The sequence below is a fragment of the Pteropus medius genome, unplaced genomic scaffold, assembly GCF_902729225.1.
Source record: "Pteropus medius unplaced genomic scaffold, Ma_sr-lr_union100, whole genome shotgun sequence".
In the NCBI taxonomy this organism is placed as follows: Eukaryota; Metazoa; Chordata; class Mammalia; order Chiroptera; family Pteropodidae; genus Pteropus; species Pteropus medius.
Window position 1 is genome coordinate 17,915,579 of NW_024342473.1, and position 16,734 is coordinate 17,932,312.

The 16,734-nt window shown below is 36.3% G+C and overlaps 1 protein-coding gene and 1 long non-coding RNA gene across 4 annotated transcripts in view; both read left to right on the plus strand.

Moving 5' to 3' along the window:
• SLTM (SAFB like transcription modulator) overlaps window positions 1–9,110 on the plus strand; it is a 40,096-nt gene extending 30,986 nt beyond the window's left edge. For all 3 annotated transcript variants that reach the window (XM_039865466.1, XM_039865468.1, XM_039865467.1), the window contains exons 15-21: window positions 1,076–1,256; window positions 1,990–2,114; window positions 2,948–3,118; window positions 3,639–3,953; window positions 4,065–4,206; window positions 6,090–6,250; window positions 8,053–9,110. In XM_039865466.1, coding sequence (XP_039721400.1) covers window positions 1,076–1,256; window positions 1,990–2,114; window positions 2,948–3,118; window positions 3,639–3,953; window positions 4,065–4,206; window positions 6,090–6,250; window positions 8,053–8,161 — 1,204 coding nt within the window. In that variant the 3' untranslated portion in view covers window positions 8,162–9,110. The remainder of the gene's footprint in view (window positions 1–1,075; window positions 1,257–1,989; window positions 2,115–2,947; window positions 3,119–3,638; window positions 3,954–4,064; window positions 4,207–6,089; window positions 6,251–8,052) is intronic.
• A 439-nt stretch (window positions 9,111–9,549) lies between these two features.
• LOC120604583 (uncharacterized) lies at window positions 9,550–14,918 on the plus strand. The gene is made up of 2 exons (XR_005653378.1): window positions 9,550–9,922; window positions 9,995–14,918. It is a non-coding gene; the product is annotated as an uncharacterized LOC120604583 (long non-coding RNA).
• Window positions 14,919–16,734: the final 1,816 nt, after the last annotated feature.

Genomic DNA, 16,734 nt, shown 5'->3' on the forward strand with positions numbered 1-16,734 from the left:
GGTAAACAACTCTTGGTGAAGTTCTCAAAGTATAACTTTCCCTTTATATACAGGGAGTTGCATTTCTGGAAATTATAGTGTATATAAAACCATGTGAAAGCAAACAAACCAACCTAGCATTTATTAAAAATGAGTTAAGTTCTAGGCTTAGATTTTTTAAAGGCGGTTTTTTTTTTTAATGACATAAATGTTCATTATGTCATTTGAAAGATATTAGGAGTGTTGGACAGTTCTTTTGTTGTGCAGGACTATCCTATGCATCATAAGATATTTAAGAATCCTTGGTCTCTACTCAGTAAATGCTGGTAACAGCCCCATACTCACTGTGATAAATAAAAATGCCCCTCAGATTTCCATGGGGGCAGTATTGACCCATCAAAAGCCATTAGGTTGCTAGAGGAAGACATACTGATAGACAAAGTGCACTGAGTACTTAGAGTGAGGAAATTAAAAGTCTAATACAATAACTTAATTCAGTTTAGCAAACATTTGGACTACTTCCTGACTCAAAAATGCATTATTATCCAGAGACATCTATTGTGGGCCAGTGACCACTCAAAAAAAGCCTTAAGGACCATCCTTATATTATATATAGCATCTACATGTTCATGCTACAGTTCATGTTGATGAGTGTGACCCCAAGTCATCCAGTTAAGGTATACCTTGTTTAAAGAGATAGAATACTAGATACTAGAAATTTTTCTATCAAAAATAATAGAAGTTGTACTTTTATAAATTCATATATGTAGAAGAAATTCATATGTGTAGAATATATCCTTTTTAAAATGTCAATTAATGGGCTACTATTATAGTGGGATTTTTATTTAAACAGGAATCTTCTAAGAGACAACTATTCTATAAAATTCAGTGGCTCAGTTGACAGTCCTAATAAATAAGTGACAGTTGTTGGAGTCTGTTTAAAGTTTTGAGTTCTCTTTCCAATTATATTAAAACTACTTAGATTGAGTTAAAGTTTAAAATTGCCAATCTCAAGAAACAGTTCAAATTCAAAAGCTATTCTCTTTCACACAGTGCTAGCATAATTTAAGTATTTCTAAATACTGATTTTTGTTAGACGAAGAGAGATTGCAGAAAGAGAGCGTCGAGAGCGAGAACGCATTAGAATAATTCATGAACGGGAAGAACGGGAACGCTTACAGAGAGAGAGAGAGCGCCTAGAAATTGAAAGGCAAAAACTAGAGAGAGAGAGAATGGAACGCGAACGCTTGGAAAGGGAACGCATTCGTATTGAACAGGTGCAGTCAGAAAATCTTTTCATCTTAAATAACTGACCTTTTTCAAACCCTGTGATTTTTGCTCTAAAATTTGCTTTACCTTCGTAAAGCTTACATAGAATGAGTTCAGCTGAGGAGCATTTATTAAGTGTCCCTGAAAGATAACAATGAATTTGGTGCTAGTTAAATATACATTAAGAAGTGACTTTGTTCTAGCCAATTGGTAATAACCTGAATTCTGCAATATCATGGCAGCCTAATAGTCTGAGCATAGGACTATGAGTCCAGAGTAGTTGTAATCCAGGCTCTGTCACCATCCCAATCTTAGAAAATAATAACTATTTCCTTATATATTACAGTGGGAATGATTTCCCCAAGGCTGGAAGGAAATAATGCCTCTCTCTGCAGAATTGCATCCAAGGTTTTAAGGCACTTAGTGTCCATACATATTAAGAACTTGTATTTCTAATTCCCTGTAGATGCCTTTATTGTAACTAATGATTAAACTAAATCTGACCTTCCCAATTACTTGCCAGTTTTCACCACCCAGTCTCTGTTATTTTTAATGTTGCAGAATAATAGCCATAGCCTAGATTACTGATTCCTAAAGTCAATTTTTTTTTTATGTATTTGTCCCAAGTATGTGTTTTGCCTGTTCCTTGTCTGTGATGGTTTCTTAATGACAGGTTGTATATATACTTACCTTATGTTTTCATTTTGCATTGGTTGGTTCTTCCTTCTATGTTGTCTGAAGGAACGTCGTAAGGAAGCGGAACGTATTGCTCGAGAACGAGAGGAACTGAGACGGCAACAGCAGCAGCTTCGTTATGAACAAGAAAAAAGGAATTCTTTGAAACGCCCACGCGATGTAGATCATAGGTAGTTGCTTGCTTGCTTCTTTTACAGTTACACTTATTCCTTTCAAGCCGAAACTAACTAGAGAACTAGCAAGTAGAGAGAGGCAACTCTCACTGGAATAAGAGGTCATGGGCTGGGAATGATTGCAGTACTGGAGTGGACCTAGTGCATTGTCAAGTAGGAAAAATCTACTCTTCTTTCTCTTTTTCCTTCCTAATGCCAAATGTTTTTCCATTATGACTGGAAATACATGGATATAGTAGGCTTCAGTGATGGTTCTCAAACTCAGGCCCATTTTCAAAATTCTTACAGGGTAATGCAGATAGTACAAAAAATGGAAATCACAAAGTTAGGAAGATGTAAATATAGACTCTGTTGTGTGCTTGCATTTATGCTTCACAATAGATTTCAAAAATATATAGTCATTTAATTTTCTTAATATAAATTCTGTGAGATTTAATTGATTGTGTTGAGTAATAGGTGGAATGAATGAATTGTGTTTGGGATTTACCTTTTCCCTTTCCAAAGTTGAGTGTAACTGTAAAGGTTGTATACTGTTAGTTAGAATTTTACTATAAAATGGTATCAGGTATTTTATTTGTCTTTTCAGTCTAATAATTTTAAAACAGACAAATTTTTAACTATTTTCTCTCCTGTGAAATTCTTCTAACACTATATGACTTTACATAATTTAATAATTTGTTGCTAGCTTGGTCTCGTAACAGAATGTTTTATGTCTTGAGTTTATTAGCCCTCTGTATCCACAGTTTCTATCATGTGGTATGTATGGCTCCAAGCAGCTGTTGTTTATTATAATACTAATTTATATAAATGAGCAAATGTTTCTCTTTAAGGCGAGATGATCCTTACTGGAGCGAGAATAAAAAGTTGTCTCTAGATACAGATGCACGATTCGGCCATGGATCTGACTACTCTCGCCAGCAGAACAGATTTAATGACTTTGATCACAGGGAGAGGGGCAGATTTCCTGAGAGTTCAACAGTACAGTCTTCATCTTTTGAAAGGTAAATAGACACGTTGAAAATTGTATGTAGTATGTGAGCCTCGCTAGTGATAGCTTTGGTTCTCTATTGAAATCTTAATTAAAAAGTACAGGTCAGAATTGAGTCTTCAGAACAAATCATGTGTTTGGTTTTTGTTTTTGTTAATGGGAATATGATTCACTATTCAAGATAAGTTTAATAGGCCACCAAGGTTAAGTGAGTTGGCTTTATCTTCTTAACCTTTAAAACTAAATGGCAATAGTACTGTTAGCTTTGGATGTGCCTCAGTTGTTAAGAGCAGTAAAATATCCTTCAGGTTGGTAGTGACTTAATGCTAAAAAACCAACCTTCATGCCAGACCGTTATCTCAATTTAAAAGAATATGGGTCATTATAATCAATAATTGTGGGTTTTTTGGTGGCTTTGCCTTAAGTTAATTTTTTACAGAAGCTGTAATTGTAGATTACACAAATAAAGTTAGATGAATAAGGCCAAGTGAGTACTTTTCAGGACCTGTGTTCTTTTTTTGGATAATCAATAGGCGAGAACGCTTTGTTGGTCAAAGTGAAGGGAAAAAAACACGTCCTACTGCACGAAGAGAAGATCCTGGTTTTGAAAGATATCCCAAAAATTTCAGTGATTCCAGAAGAAACGAGCCTCCACCACCAAGAAATGAACTTAGAGAAACAGACAGGCGAGAAGTACGAGGGGAACGAGATGAAAGGAGAACTGTGATCATTCATGACAGGCCTGATATCACTCACCCTAGACATCCTCGAGAAGCAGGGCCCAATCCATCTAGACCAACCACCTGGAAAAGTGAAGGAGGCATGTCCAACGACAAACGGGAAGCAAGGTATTCGTGTAGTTTCTGATGCCTAGCTAGTGGTATGTAATGCATTTGGGTTTTAAAAATAAAGTTATAATAGAATTTTGATCATATATGTTTTGGGGTTTTGTTTAACAGAGTTGAAAGGCCAGAACGATCTGGAAGAGAAGTTTCAGGACACAGTGTAAGAGGGGCTCCCCCTGGGAGTCGCAGTAACGCTTCGGGCTATGGAAACAGAGACGGAGACAGAGTCATCACAGACCGAGGAAGTGGAGCACAGGTAAATGCTTATGAAGGTTGATTCTGAACTCTTCAGAAATAATTTTAGAGGACTTACTTTGATGTGGCCTAGATATTTGGATTAGAATGATCGGGAGACCAGTTTCCTGTAAAAGATCTTAATATTTCTCATATTCTCCTGTCAGTTGAACATCAGTAGTATAAAGAAGTAGGATACTAGCCCTATAATTCCCGTTCTGTTTTTTATTAAACTTACTGCTGAAATTTGAGAATTGTTATATTTGGTAGATAAGCCTTCTTGATGACGTTAGTTTTATTTCTTTTTAAGTAACTGAGGCTTTCAAACTGTGTGGGAAATGTTTGGCTCCTACTTGAGTTTCTGTTTCACTTATTCTTTTTTTTTTAAGTACTCTCCTTTCTCTCATACTTTAATGAGTAGCTTAAACCAGGGGTCCCAAACTCCAAGCCCGCAGACAGATACTGGTCCATGGCCTGTTAGAAACCAGACCCCACAGCAGGAGGTGAGCAGCAGGTGAGGGAGCACAGCTTCATCTGTATTTGCAGCTGCTCCCCAGCACTAGCATCACTGCCTCAGCTTCACCTCAGATCATCAGGCATTAGATTCTCATAGAAGCACTGGTCCCTGTTGCCAGAAAGGTTGGGGACCGCTGGCTTAAACTGTAGAACTGAAATAAAACTTTTGTCTCTTTTTTGTTCTTTTATTTCTAAGGGTAGGTAAGTGGAATATTCTATATTTTTGCATCTTACCCTTTATTGATTTGAATCTTGTACAAGTTAATGAACCTGGGCAAAGTATCTTCCTCTCTTAAGCAACTATAATGAGCAAAAACCTTTTACCTAATTTGAAAGCATTCTCTTGGTGAAATACTGATACATGGATTGACAGCACATACAGAATATCATCTTAAATTAGATACAAAAAAGAATTCTGAAATGTATGTTTGTATCCATTCTTCAGCCTGCATTATACTCTGATGTTTTGTATTTGAATACATACTAGGTTTTCTAAGAACATTTTTTTACTACTTGTTTAATCCCTTGGGCTTCCAGCTAGTACCACTATACGCTTTCCACTTCATCCAGAGCATGTATGAAACAGATTTGGGCCTGATAGCATTTTAAGCTTTAATGTTTCTAATAAGTAGAAATGTTCAGAAGATCAGTTCATTGAGCTGTGTTACCTGAACAGAACTTAAAGACTGGGTTTATAATCCAGATATTCTGCCTTACTTAGAGTAAAGTTTAAGGGCAGTCTCATAGACTAGCCCCCTGCATTCAGATATACTTTTAGGAAAGGTGTCCTGAGCAAGAGATCTTTCTCTCTCAAAAATTCTGTTTTTCATAATGTAAGTCTATAAGTTCTGCCAGTATTATCTCTCTAGGTACCTTTAGCTTTAATATCTGTAGACTGAGTATCATAACTTAACTCTTCTTAGCTCCTTGGTTCTATGCCTTTTTTTCTTTGAACTCAGTACTGTTTTTCATGGCTGTACGACCTTTTAAGAGCCATAACACTAACTAGTACTCTGTAAAATCAAGATGCCCAATCCTGTTTCTGTGTGCTGTGTATATTCTGATTTGTCTTCAGGTTTTGACCTCTCACCATGTCTTCTTACATATATACATATATTCAGGCTTTATATATAGATCCAGAAATATTCAAGTGTTAAAAAGTGCATGGGTGCTAGACGATATAGAAATAGAAATTACAGTGCTGAATCATTTCCTCCATACCCTAACCTGAAGCCCCTCAGTGCAAGATAGATGGAAACCCTTTTTATTCATCCTTTTGTCTTCTCAGACATCTTACTGATTTGCTTCTGATTAAAGGCACACCAGCATAAGTAAATTGGTGTGAGGCTGAGGGTGTCATGACTTTCCTTTTAATATGCTGCTCTTTAGCACTATCCTGAAGAACGACATGTGGTCGAACGCCATGGACGGGACACAAGTGGACCAAGGAAAGAGTGGCATGGTCCACCTTCTCAAGGACCTGGCTATCATGATGCAAGGCGAATGGGTGATGGCCGGACAGGGGCAGGCATGATAAACCAGCATGCAAGGTATGTAACTAATCAGTTCAGACTTTTCCGCCAGCACACAGGCACACCTTTATCCTTTCCTTAAAGGTCATTATAGCTTCTGAGAGATTGGATTACACCAATCCTAGGTCTGACCAAACATTTCCCCATAGTACCTCAAAGTCTCCAGATTTTATGCAGGGCATCTGATTAATTTTTAATTTGTTTATATTCTTCATTGTAAATTAATTGATTATCATTCTTGCATATTGATCTAGATATAGGTATGTATATGTAAGTCTGTCAGAATCCAGTAGATGATGAACATTAACTTCAAGTTAGAACCATCTTCTTATTTACTACCTACCATTCCTAAAATTCCTGGAAAGGAAGAACACTGAAAGTATCCAGCTTCCTCTCTTTTCGGATAACTAGATAGCTTTTGGACATTCAGCTCAAAGCCTGTTCATATGTTAAGAGGCGAGCTTTATTTTCTCTTCACACCAATATTCATTGTGGCCCTTCAGCTGGCAAGTCTTTGTCCTGTCCCTCTCTTCCATGTCCTTTCTTTCTCATTCCCCTGTCTTAGAAGAAATACTGGCTTGGCTTAGTAACCCAAGTAACTACTATTGGTCACTTCTGCCATCAAGCTTGAGGGAGTGTTTATATTTGTGCCTGCACAGCCTCATCACTCATTCTGTCTTTGGTTTTAAAGGTCACTAGTGCCTTTGTTTCTTAATAAATATAGATTTCTTTATTTTCTTAATTCTCGAGCTTCTCATTGGTTAAGCACTATTTCCTACCATTGCTTTTCCATTTTTTGAGACACTGCTTTTTTTCTAATGCACCATAAATTTCTTTCTCCCTTTTAAAATTTCTTTTGCTGGCTCCTTCAAATGGTTGAACTTTGGACACGACTCTTTATTTTTAGCTCTATATGGTGATTTCCATGTAGATGCATAAATACAAGGTCACAGGCAAACTCATTCCTCTCCTGTTTCAGACCTCATGTCCCAGTTGTTGCCTTTAGCTTTTAATTTACCAGTGCCACTATGCATCTCATTCACCTCGACTGGAAAACCACAGACCTCATCTTATTATATCAATTTATAAGTGCGGTTCAGTTTTTTAAAAAAATATTTGTAATAGCTGTGCTTTATTCCTCATTTCAGCTTCTATCTGGTCTTCCCAAATTAGTCTTTTCCTGCTCTAGCAATCATGCTATTTCTTAATTTTTGTTATACCATTTACTTGCTCCGAAACCACAAGCAGCTTCTCTCGGTCACAGGATCTAATCCAGATTCCTTAGCCCGTTAGACCTTTTCTTAATCTGGTTTTATTCTCCTTAAAAGCATTTCTCTATGGGTTTTTATCTCCCAAATTTGTTGCAAGGTTTTTGGTGGGTCTTTATCACTCAGTACCTACTATGTTGCATTATACATATAAAAAAATTCTTGAATAATGTTTTCTAGCTCAAAGGTTCAAGTTCCTAGTTGATGCTGATCTGGGGACCACACTTTGATAACCACTGCTCCAGTCCATTCATATGCATACCATTAAGTGGCTTACTAAGAGGCAAATTTACCTACCCAAGTTCAAATCTTTCCTCCACTGTTTATTGGCTCTGTGATCTTGGACAAATTACTTAACCTCCAGATCTCAACTTTTTCATCCTTAAAGTGGTGTTAGTAATGGTATGTACCTCACAGGACTGTTCAAAACCATAAATTATTTAATATGGGTAAAGCGCAAAGAATAGTGCCTGATAAATTATAAGTACTTTGTAGATATAAACTAATTATTTGTTCTTTTGTTTGCTGACTTTTCTTTTAAACCTTTTTCAGTAATGCATCCCCAATTAATAGAATTGTACAAATCAGTGGCAATTCCATGCCAAGAGGAAGTGGCTCTGGATTTAAGCCATTTAAGGGCGGACCTCCAAGACGATTCTGAAAATTAACTCTCTGCCATGGTTTCAAGATAATTTATTGAAATCTCCTGTAAACTTTACTTGACTACTTACGAAGAGGACCTCTGACTTGCTTGAGAGTTCTGTCGGACTTTTCTTTTTTTCTCCTTTTTTAAAATTTAACATGATTGCTTTTCTCAATTTTGGAGAAGATGTTTAAATAGTTCTGTTGTAACTTTTAATAGTTTTGTGTATCATTCAACTTTTTTTCTTGCAGCACCAAGACATTTGAAAAGATTGGAATTAAAACCATTTTGTTTAACGCTGTGTGAATATAAAGAGTAGTTTGCAGCTGTGTGGTAGTAGTTTAATTTGCGGCACTAGCTCTGTGGTATCAGGAACTAGAGTTACTTCTTGTCACCAAGCATTTTCAGCCTCCATTTTGAAGGCTGTCTAAGCTTAAAAAGTCTGCTGTCTAATTTTTAGAGAATAAGATTGTTCTTTGCATTTCTGAGTATTATGTAACCTATTTTTGCAGAAGGTACTGTTACATTAAGTGCATCTGTGTATCCTGGTTTTAAAAAATGTACTCTTTTTGAAATAAACCTTCATATTCTGTATAGTTGCTAAAGCGTTGAGAACCTTTTTAATTGTAAAATGAGAACTGATTTTCAGTTTAGTGTAGCAGCGCACTTGTTCAGGTTTGCATGGTATGAAGCCAAATAGATTAATGAAACCTTGGCCATGAGGTTTGTATCACTGAGGTTCTTAGACTGAGTTGTGCAGGTAAGTGCACTTTTAGGTAATCTGTACTGTTTGATGGATAAATTCCATCTCTGGGGATTATGTGGGTATTAATGTTTCCATGTTCCCAACTATGTTGAGAAATGGAAAAAACCCAGGTTCTAGATTGGTGAATCAGTTGGGTTTTGTAAATACTTGTATGTGGGAAGGCATTGTTGTCGCTGTGAAAATAAAAATCCACACCTGGAAGTGTATGTGTCTTTGTTTCCAGCACTTTAGGTATTAGTCGTCCAGCCCTTTCTGGAGTTGAACCCAAAGTAATTGACTAGGTTTAGAGTTATAAAACGGTAGTTTTTTGGTCTTTTGTTCCTAGGAAATAAGTCTGCCTTTGACCGTTCACCTTAGTAGCTTGGCGTACGTTCTGTTGAAATGTTGGCAATTTCACCACTAATCTTATGGCTTTTTTTTTTTTAAGGCATCTTTTCTAGGAAAGCCATTCAAGGTAAATTATGAATACTGCTTCTTAAAGCCTCCAGTATTCCTTTATATAAATCAGTGATGAATAATCCAAATGGTCTAGCTTAGCGGTCCCCAACCTTTTTGGCACCAGGGACCAGTGCTCCTATGAGAGTCTAAGGCCTGATGACTTGAGGTGGTGGTGCTAGCGGCTGCAAATACAGATGAAGTTTTGCTTACCTGCCACGGGCCAGTACCGGTCCACAGCCCGGTGGTTGGTGACCCCTGGTCTAGATTCTTGGTAAATTAAGCAGTCTGTATGTTCTTACAGACTGAAAGATGGGAACGAAGGATTGCTGAGGTCAGCTTTTGATTTGAGGAGTCTGTGTAGAACTTGCAACAAATGTTACTGGGTAGATATGGTTGTGCCCAGGAGATGGCTCAGACTTCCAAGTGCTGTTGGCAGGCATGTACCCTGGTCTTGGGCCCTTTGGGGAACTGGCACTTGCTGTATTGCTCTGGATTTCATAACCTTTTCTGCCCTTCCCAGTTCTACAACTGTCGGGAGCAGGGGTGTGTGTGTGTGTGTGTGTGTGTGTGTGTGTGTGTGTGTGTGTGTGAGGGGTCTATTTTATTACCTCAGGTGTGTGTGTGTGTGTGTGTGTGTGTGTGTAGAGGTCTATTTTATTACCTCATTCCCACACTTTGTAGAATGGCACAGTAGAATCCTCAGCATGGGGTTGAACGAACTTCACCTCTGCATCTCTTTGCGACTTTGGGTCATTATGTCGCTTCTAGTCTGTTTCCTCATTTGTAGAGTGAGACTCTCACAAGGGATTTCACATTTGCTAACTTGCTAAGCACTTTGTATGCTAGGCAATGTGCTAAGCATTTTAAGTGCATTTGCTTGCCTAATACTCAGAAGAATTCTGCTAGCCATAGGTAACAATTACTGTCCCACACATTTTTCAGATGGGTATCTGAAAAATGACCTGCTCTTGAAAAAGCTATACCGTAGCAACCTGAGGAAACTATAATTAACTACGTTGTCTATGGACTGTTGTACTCATTAGTGTAAGTGTAGAAAAATTGGAGCAAATCAAAGATCCAGTTTTCTGACAAAACTACCTTCTGAAATGTTGGCATTGCGGTTGGGAATACTCTCAAGATTTGGGGGCACCAGTTAGTAGAGATCTGGCTGGCTAAGGTTCAGTAGTGAAAACCAAGTTTAGAGATTTTATAAAGGAAGATAGGTCTCTTAAAACCAAAAGAGAGGAAATTTTGGTATTCTCCATATACTGGATGAGCAATCTAAAAGTTTCACCGTAATGTAGAAGGTTTCAGTGATTTAGGAGCAACAGATACAGTAGTTCAAGAAAGCTTGGGCAAGACACTGAAGTCAGAAATGATACATACCAAAAATAATTGTAAAAGAAAAAAGCTTCAGAATTACAAGAAAAAAATTCTAAGCTCCTAAATATGTAAAGTTAAAAGAAAATTAAAAATCCCTTCTGCCTGAATTTATAGCCCTTGCTAGATTGTCACGTAACTCAGTAGCTGCATACTTAAGCCAGTCCCAACAAATACTTACTGGATCCTTATGGGAAAAAAAAGTCAGATCACTTGTATTCTTTATAAAGAACCTCATCTAATCCAACTCATAACAAAAGGTGAATCTTACCCAATACCTCCAACGAATGCTTGATTAGCATTCCTCTCAAGCACTTCTAGTTTAACATGTTCAATTACCCACCCGCCTACCCCCAAATCGGCTAATCCTCATAAATATTTAGGTTCTGTTCTCAAGTCAATAAGGCAACTACACATAAAATTTTTTCCTACATCTCTTAAAATGTATTAGTCAATAAATACTGCTTATTTTACCTGAAACACTATTTTCTAAAATCCTTAAGTGCTTTCTATAAGATAAGCTATTTTTCTCTTTTCTGCTATACTCAGGCTTAAGGATCAGATTTCATATAGTTAATTTTCACTTAAATATTCCGTACCAATCACTTTATATCTACACCACCACACCTCATTATTTTTCTCTGCTTTAAACCCTCTTAATATCTTTCCATCTCGGAATAAATGCAAAGCCTCTGGGGTGCCCTACTTGCCTCCTTGCCTCCTCTTCGTGCTCACTTTGTTTCTGTCATATTGATCTGTTTCTTGAATACAGCATCCCATCTCTAGCCTTTGCATTTGATGATTCCTCGATGTGGAATGCTCTTTCCCCAGACATCTGCATATCTCCAGATCTTGGCTAAAGGGTGATTTTCTCAGTGATGCCTTCCCTGATACTTAAAACTGTCACACTCTTACTCCACCCTCAGTATTCCCCACTCCACCTTCCTATTGGACCTACTTATTATCTCTTCCTACTCAGATGTAAGCTCCAGGAGGATAAGTTTTTGTCTTTTTTTTTTTTCCCCACTGCCATATCCCCAGCATCTGGCACTTAGTAGCCACTCAAATATTTGTTGAACAAATAACCATGTGGAGGATTCAGAATTTTTATACCAGGGGTTTAGGGGCAGCAATCTGGTAGTAATTTGTCTTGGGGGTCTGAAAGGGGTGTCTGTATTTTATTTTGAAATTGCATTGATGTAACAAACACTTCTAAGATTGATTATTTATGAGTAACAGTATCTACTGAAAATTAAGGTGAGGACTTGGCAATGTCACCCCTTGTGGCAGCCCCCAGTAAAAAAAAAAAATAGGACTATTTAGGGACAGACTGCCCAGAATATGAGATAGTCCTAATTCTGGGGCTCTCACTCCCTGAGGGGAGATACCTGCTTAGGAAATCACCTTTGCCCCAGTGCCATGCTCAATCATATTTTGCTTCTCACTTGGATTTGCCAGCAGGGTTAGGAAACAAGTATGAAAGATCAGTAGTTAAATTTTCATCAGTTTATTGGAGACTAAGCCCAAGCAATAACTAGTCATTTGGATGGGGACAGTTTTCTTTCTCTTAATAAGTTTCTAGTGACCATCAACATATTAATTCATTAATTTATCATTATATTCAGTCAAGCATTCGAGATATGAACAGGAAACATACTGTGACAAGATAACGGTGCATCCCTCTAGTATATGATAAGATTAAAAATTTAGAAAACGTAAGGAACAGCCCTTTAAAATATACTAGCTTTCCTAAAACTATTTTATACCTATTAGTTTATTTAAATACTTCCTGGTCCCTCTTGTTCCTAGCTCTCTGGTCTCAGAGAAAGGCAGCCTGATTGGATCTATGCCACCTTGTGTACATCTCTTCACTACCACTAAACTACTCTAATAATTCAAACTTGGGCCAGATTATATTACAGGGAAGGCCCTCACTTCTGGAACAACTTGCGGGGTGGTCCAGTCTAAAGATCATAGGCTTAGGAATATACAGGAATTGGGAGTTCAAAGGCCAGTTGTGCAATTTACTAGAAGTGTGCAATTATGGGCAATTTATCCATAGGTCTAGGATACTAAGAGCAGCTTGTCTTACCTGGCAGGGCTGTTGTAAGGATTTAAACGGGAAAATATGCGTGGAGTAGTGGAAAAATTCCACTCGTTATTTCTCTTGGCAAGTTATGCCCTCTGGTTTTAAGACAAAAGAAAAACTTTATTTGTAAAGGTTGCTGGTGAAATAGAGAACTGGTAACAGCTGTTGTACAGGACAAAATCTAAGGTCTAACTGGATGAGATAAGGCTGCAGTTCTCAAGCCTGGGCCCTAACCCCAAGCATTCATGAATGGGGCGTAGGCATATTTTCCCACAAAAGTTTCCCTAGAGGATTCCATATGTACAACCAGGTTTGAGAATCACTACAGAGATAAAGCTCAGAGTAGGTAGGACCAAATGTCCTTTGAAGAGCAGCTGGGAATTTTATGGGTAGTAGAATTTTCCTTATCACTGCTTCAACGCATGTCGTTTAGTTTTAGAAACCCCGTCTTATGCCAGTGGGATGAAATGCTCTGATTAATGTAATTTTCTAGGTAACTGATTATTAATAACTCGATATAGTTGAACCATTTGGGGTGGGGGAAGGGGAACCTCTACATCAGCTTTAGGCACTTGTGTCCAGAGCTTTCAGAATTGTCCTGGTTGAGCTGTGAAATATTAATAGTATATTATTTAGATAAGCAGTACTTTTTTTTTTCATCTTATTAACTAGAGCATCACCCTTGAAAAGGGTTTAGAACGGTTATAGCCAGACACAAGATTAAGAAATGAGATAAAGAGTTAGAAGGTCTTGAGTCAGACTGATCCTACTATCTGGAGCATGTAATTTAACCTTTATGGATTCCGATTTCTTTATCCATAGTTTTATGACCTTATGATTCCTACTGTCTAACATAATAAAAATTCAAAGTATAGGAAATTGATCATTCTAATCAATTACAGGAAACTAAAGGGAAAAAAATCTTGTCGCATAGTAAGGTAACTAATATTTCAAGCTTACTATGTGTCAGGCTTGTTAAATGTCATCACAGAAGTTACTATTAATTGACCACCTACCATGTGCTAGGCATTGTACAATTTACACGCATTAACTCAGTTTTAACAACAAACTTATGATTAACATGTAGGTACTATTATTATTTGCAGTTTACATGTGTGACTAATAAGGAACAGTTTGCCTCAAATCATAAAGATAGCATGTGATGGAACCAAGACTCAAACATAGGTACATACTTATAAGAACATCAAGCCATTTCATCCAGTAGAATATGACTAGTAGAATATATAATATATTTGATACCACAGTAACATATCCTCCATAGGACAAATTTAACTTCTGTATTAAGCATTTCCTTTGTTTTTTTCTTTAATTTTAAAATAAAGTTTTTAAAAGATATTACAATTTGGTAAAATATTTTTGTATCAACAAATTTGCACTTACCAAGCAAAACTAATTATACTTTCTAGTTTTCTGTTTAACTATTTTAAAAACTTAAACATAAAATCTCTAAGTGGGCACATAGAATGACAGAAATGAAGTACCTAAAGTTCCAGTTTTTAGTGTATGTGTCATATATTTTGCTAAATTTATATCTAAGTAGTTCTCTTGTTTGATGCTATTATAAATGGAATTTTTAAAAATTCAGTTTTCAACTGTTCATTGCTAGTATGTAGAAATAAAAATTTTTTAAAGTAAAATTTACAAATGATATCATGCACATATTTTAAGTGTACAATTTAATTTGTTTTGACACATGTATGTACCCAAGCGACCACAACTGATTAAGATGCAGAATATTTCCATCACTAAAAGTTTTCCTTGTGCCCTTTCCTGGTCATCACAATCCATATCTCCCATCCTAGGCAACCACTTATCTTTTATCACTACAGATTTTATGTCTCCTAGAGTTTCCTGTAAAGAGAATCATACAGTAATGTCATTTGGACCTGGCTCCTTTCATTTGGTGCAATGTTTTTGCAGTTCTGCCATGTTGCTTTGTATTGTATCAGTAGTTCCTTATTTTTGTTGCTGGTAGTATTCCACTGTATTGGTGTGCCACAGGTTTTTACGCATTCACCTATTATTGACGGGAATTTGAGTTGACAGTTTTTCAATATGAATAAAACAATATTTGTATATAAGTCTGTATACATATGTTTTCATTTCTCTTGACTAAATAGGAGTGGAATTTCTGGGATATATATATATTATTACGTATAATATATATAGTAAACATATGTTTAACATTACAGGAAACTGGCAGAGTTTACTGAAGTGGTTGTACTATTATGCATCAGCAATGTAAAGGGTCCAAATTGCTCCACCGACTCACCAAGAGTTAGTATTGTCAATCTTTTTAATTTTAGCCATTTTAGTGGGCATAGAACTATCTTATTGTGGTTTTAGCTTTCATTCCCCTGACTAATGATACTGAGCATGTTTTTACGTGCTTCTTGACCACTGATATATCTTTATTTGTGAATTAGCTGTTCAGATCTTTACCCTATTTTCAATTGTGTTTTTTGTCTTCTTTTTGAGTTGTAGGACCTCTTTATGTATCATGGTTACCAGTCCTTTATCAGGTATATATTAGGAATACTGCCTTCCAATCTGTGGCCTGCCTTTTCATTTTCTTAATGGTATCATTTGAAGTCTAGATTTTAGTTTTGATGAAATTCAGTTTATCAGCTTTTTTCTTTCAAAATTCCTGAATATTTTTGTCCTAAGAAATTTTTGCCTACCCCAAGATCACATAGGTTTTCCTCCTGTTTTATTCTAAAACTGTTATAGCTTTAGCTTTTACATTTAGATAAAATTTATTCAAGTTGATTTATGTGTGGCACAAATTAAAGGTTGAGGAACATTTTCTTCTATATGGATAGCCAGTTTTTCCAGTATAATTTGTTGAAAAGACTATCTTTTCTCCCATTTAATTACCTTAGCACCTTTTTGTTTGTTTTAAATCAATTTACCCTATATGTGTGAATCTACTTCTGGACTTTATTCTGTTCCATTGATCTGTATGTCTATATCTTCACCAATACCTCACTGTCTAGATTACAGTAGCTCTATATTGTCTTGAAATCAGGTAACATTAACTCCTCCAATGTTGTTATGTTTTTCAAAATTTTTCTGGCTAATCTTTTTATATAAGTTTTAAAATCAGCTTACTAATTTCTACAAGAAAAGTTTGCTGAGATTTTGAGTGTGTTGAAAATATAGATAAATTTGGGGAGAACTGACATTAACAAACAATATTGAATTTTTCAATCCATAATTGGTATATCTCTTCATTTATTAGGCCTTCTTTAATATTTCTCAGCAATGTATGTATTATAATTTTCATTATGTAGATTAACCATTTTTGTTAAATTTGTCCCTAAGTATTTAATATTTATGGTACTATTATAAATGGTATTTAAATGTTTTTATTGTTCATTGCTAGTACAAAGAAACATAATTTTTGTATATTGACCCTTGTATCATGTGACTTTGTTAAATTCACTTATTAATTCTACTAGTTTTATGTAGATGTCTCAGGGTTTTCCATGTACACCATCATGCCTTCTGAAAAAAAAGCAGTATATCTTCCTTACCAGTGTAAACGCCCTTTCCCCGCTTGCCTTTTTGCAGTGGCTTGTATCTCCAATAGAATGTCAAGTAGGTGTAGTGAGGGCAGACATTCTTGCATAGTTCCCAATTTTAGGGGAAAAGCATTTTAGTCTTCCCTCATTAAGTGTGATGTCAACTGTTTTTCATTTATACCCTTTATGAGGTTGAAGAAGTTCCCTTTTATTCCTAACATGCTAATAGTTTTTATTACAAGTCAGTATGGAATTCTGTCAAACGCTTTTTTCTGTGTCTATTGAGGTGATCATATGGGTTTTCCCCTTCATTCTGTTAATACGGTGAATTACATTGATAATGAATGTTAAATCAACTTTGCATACCAAGGAA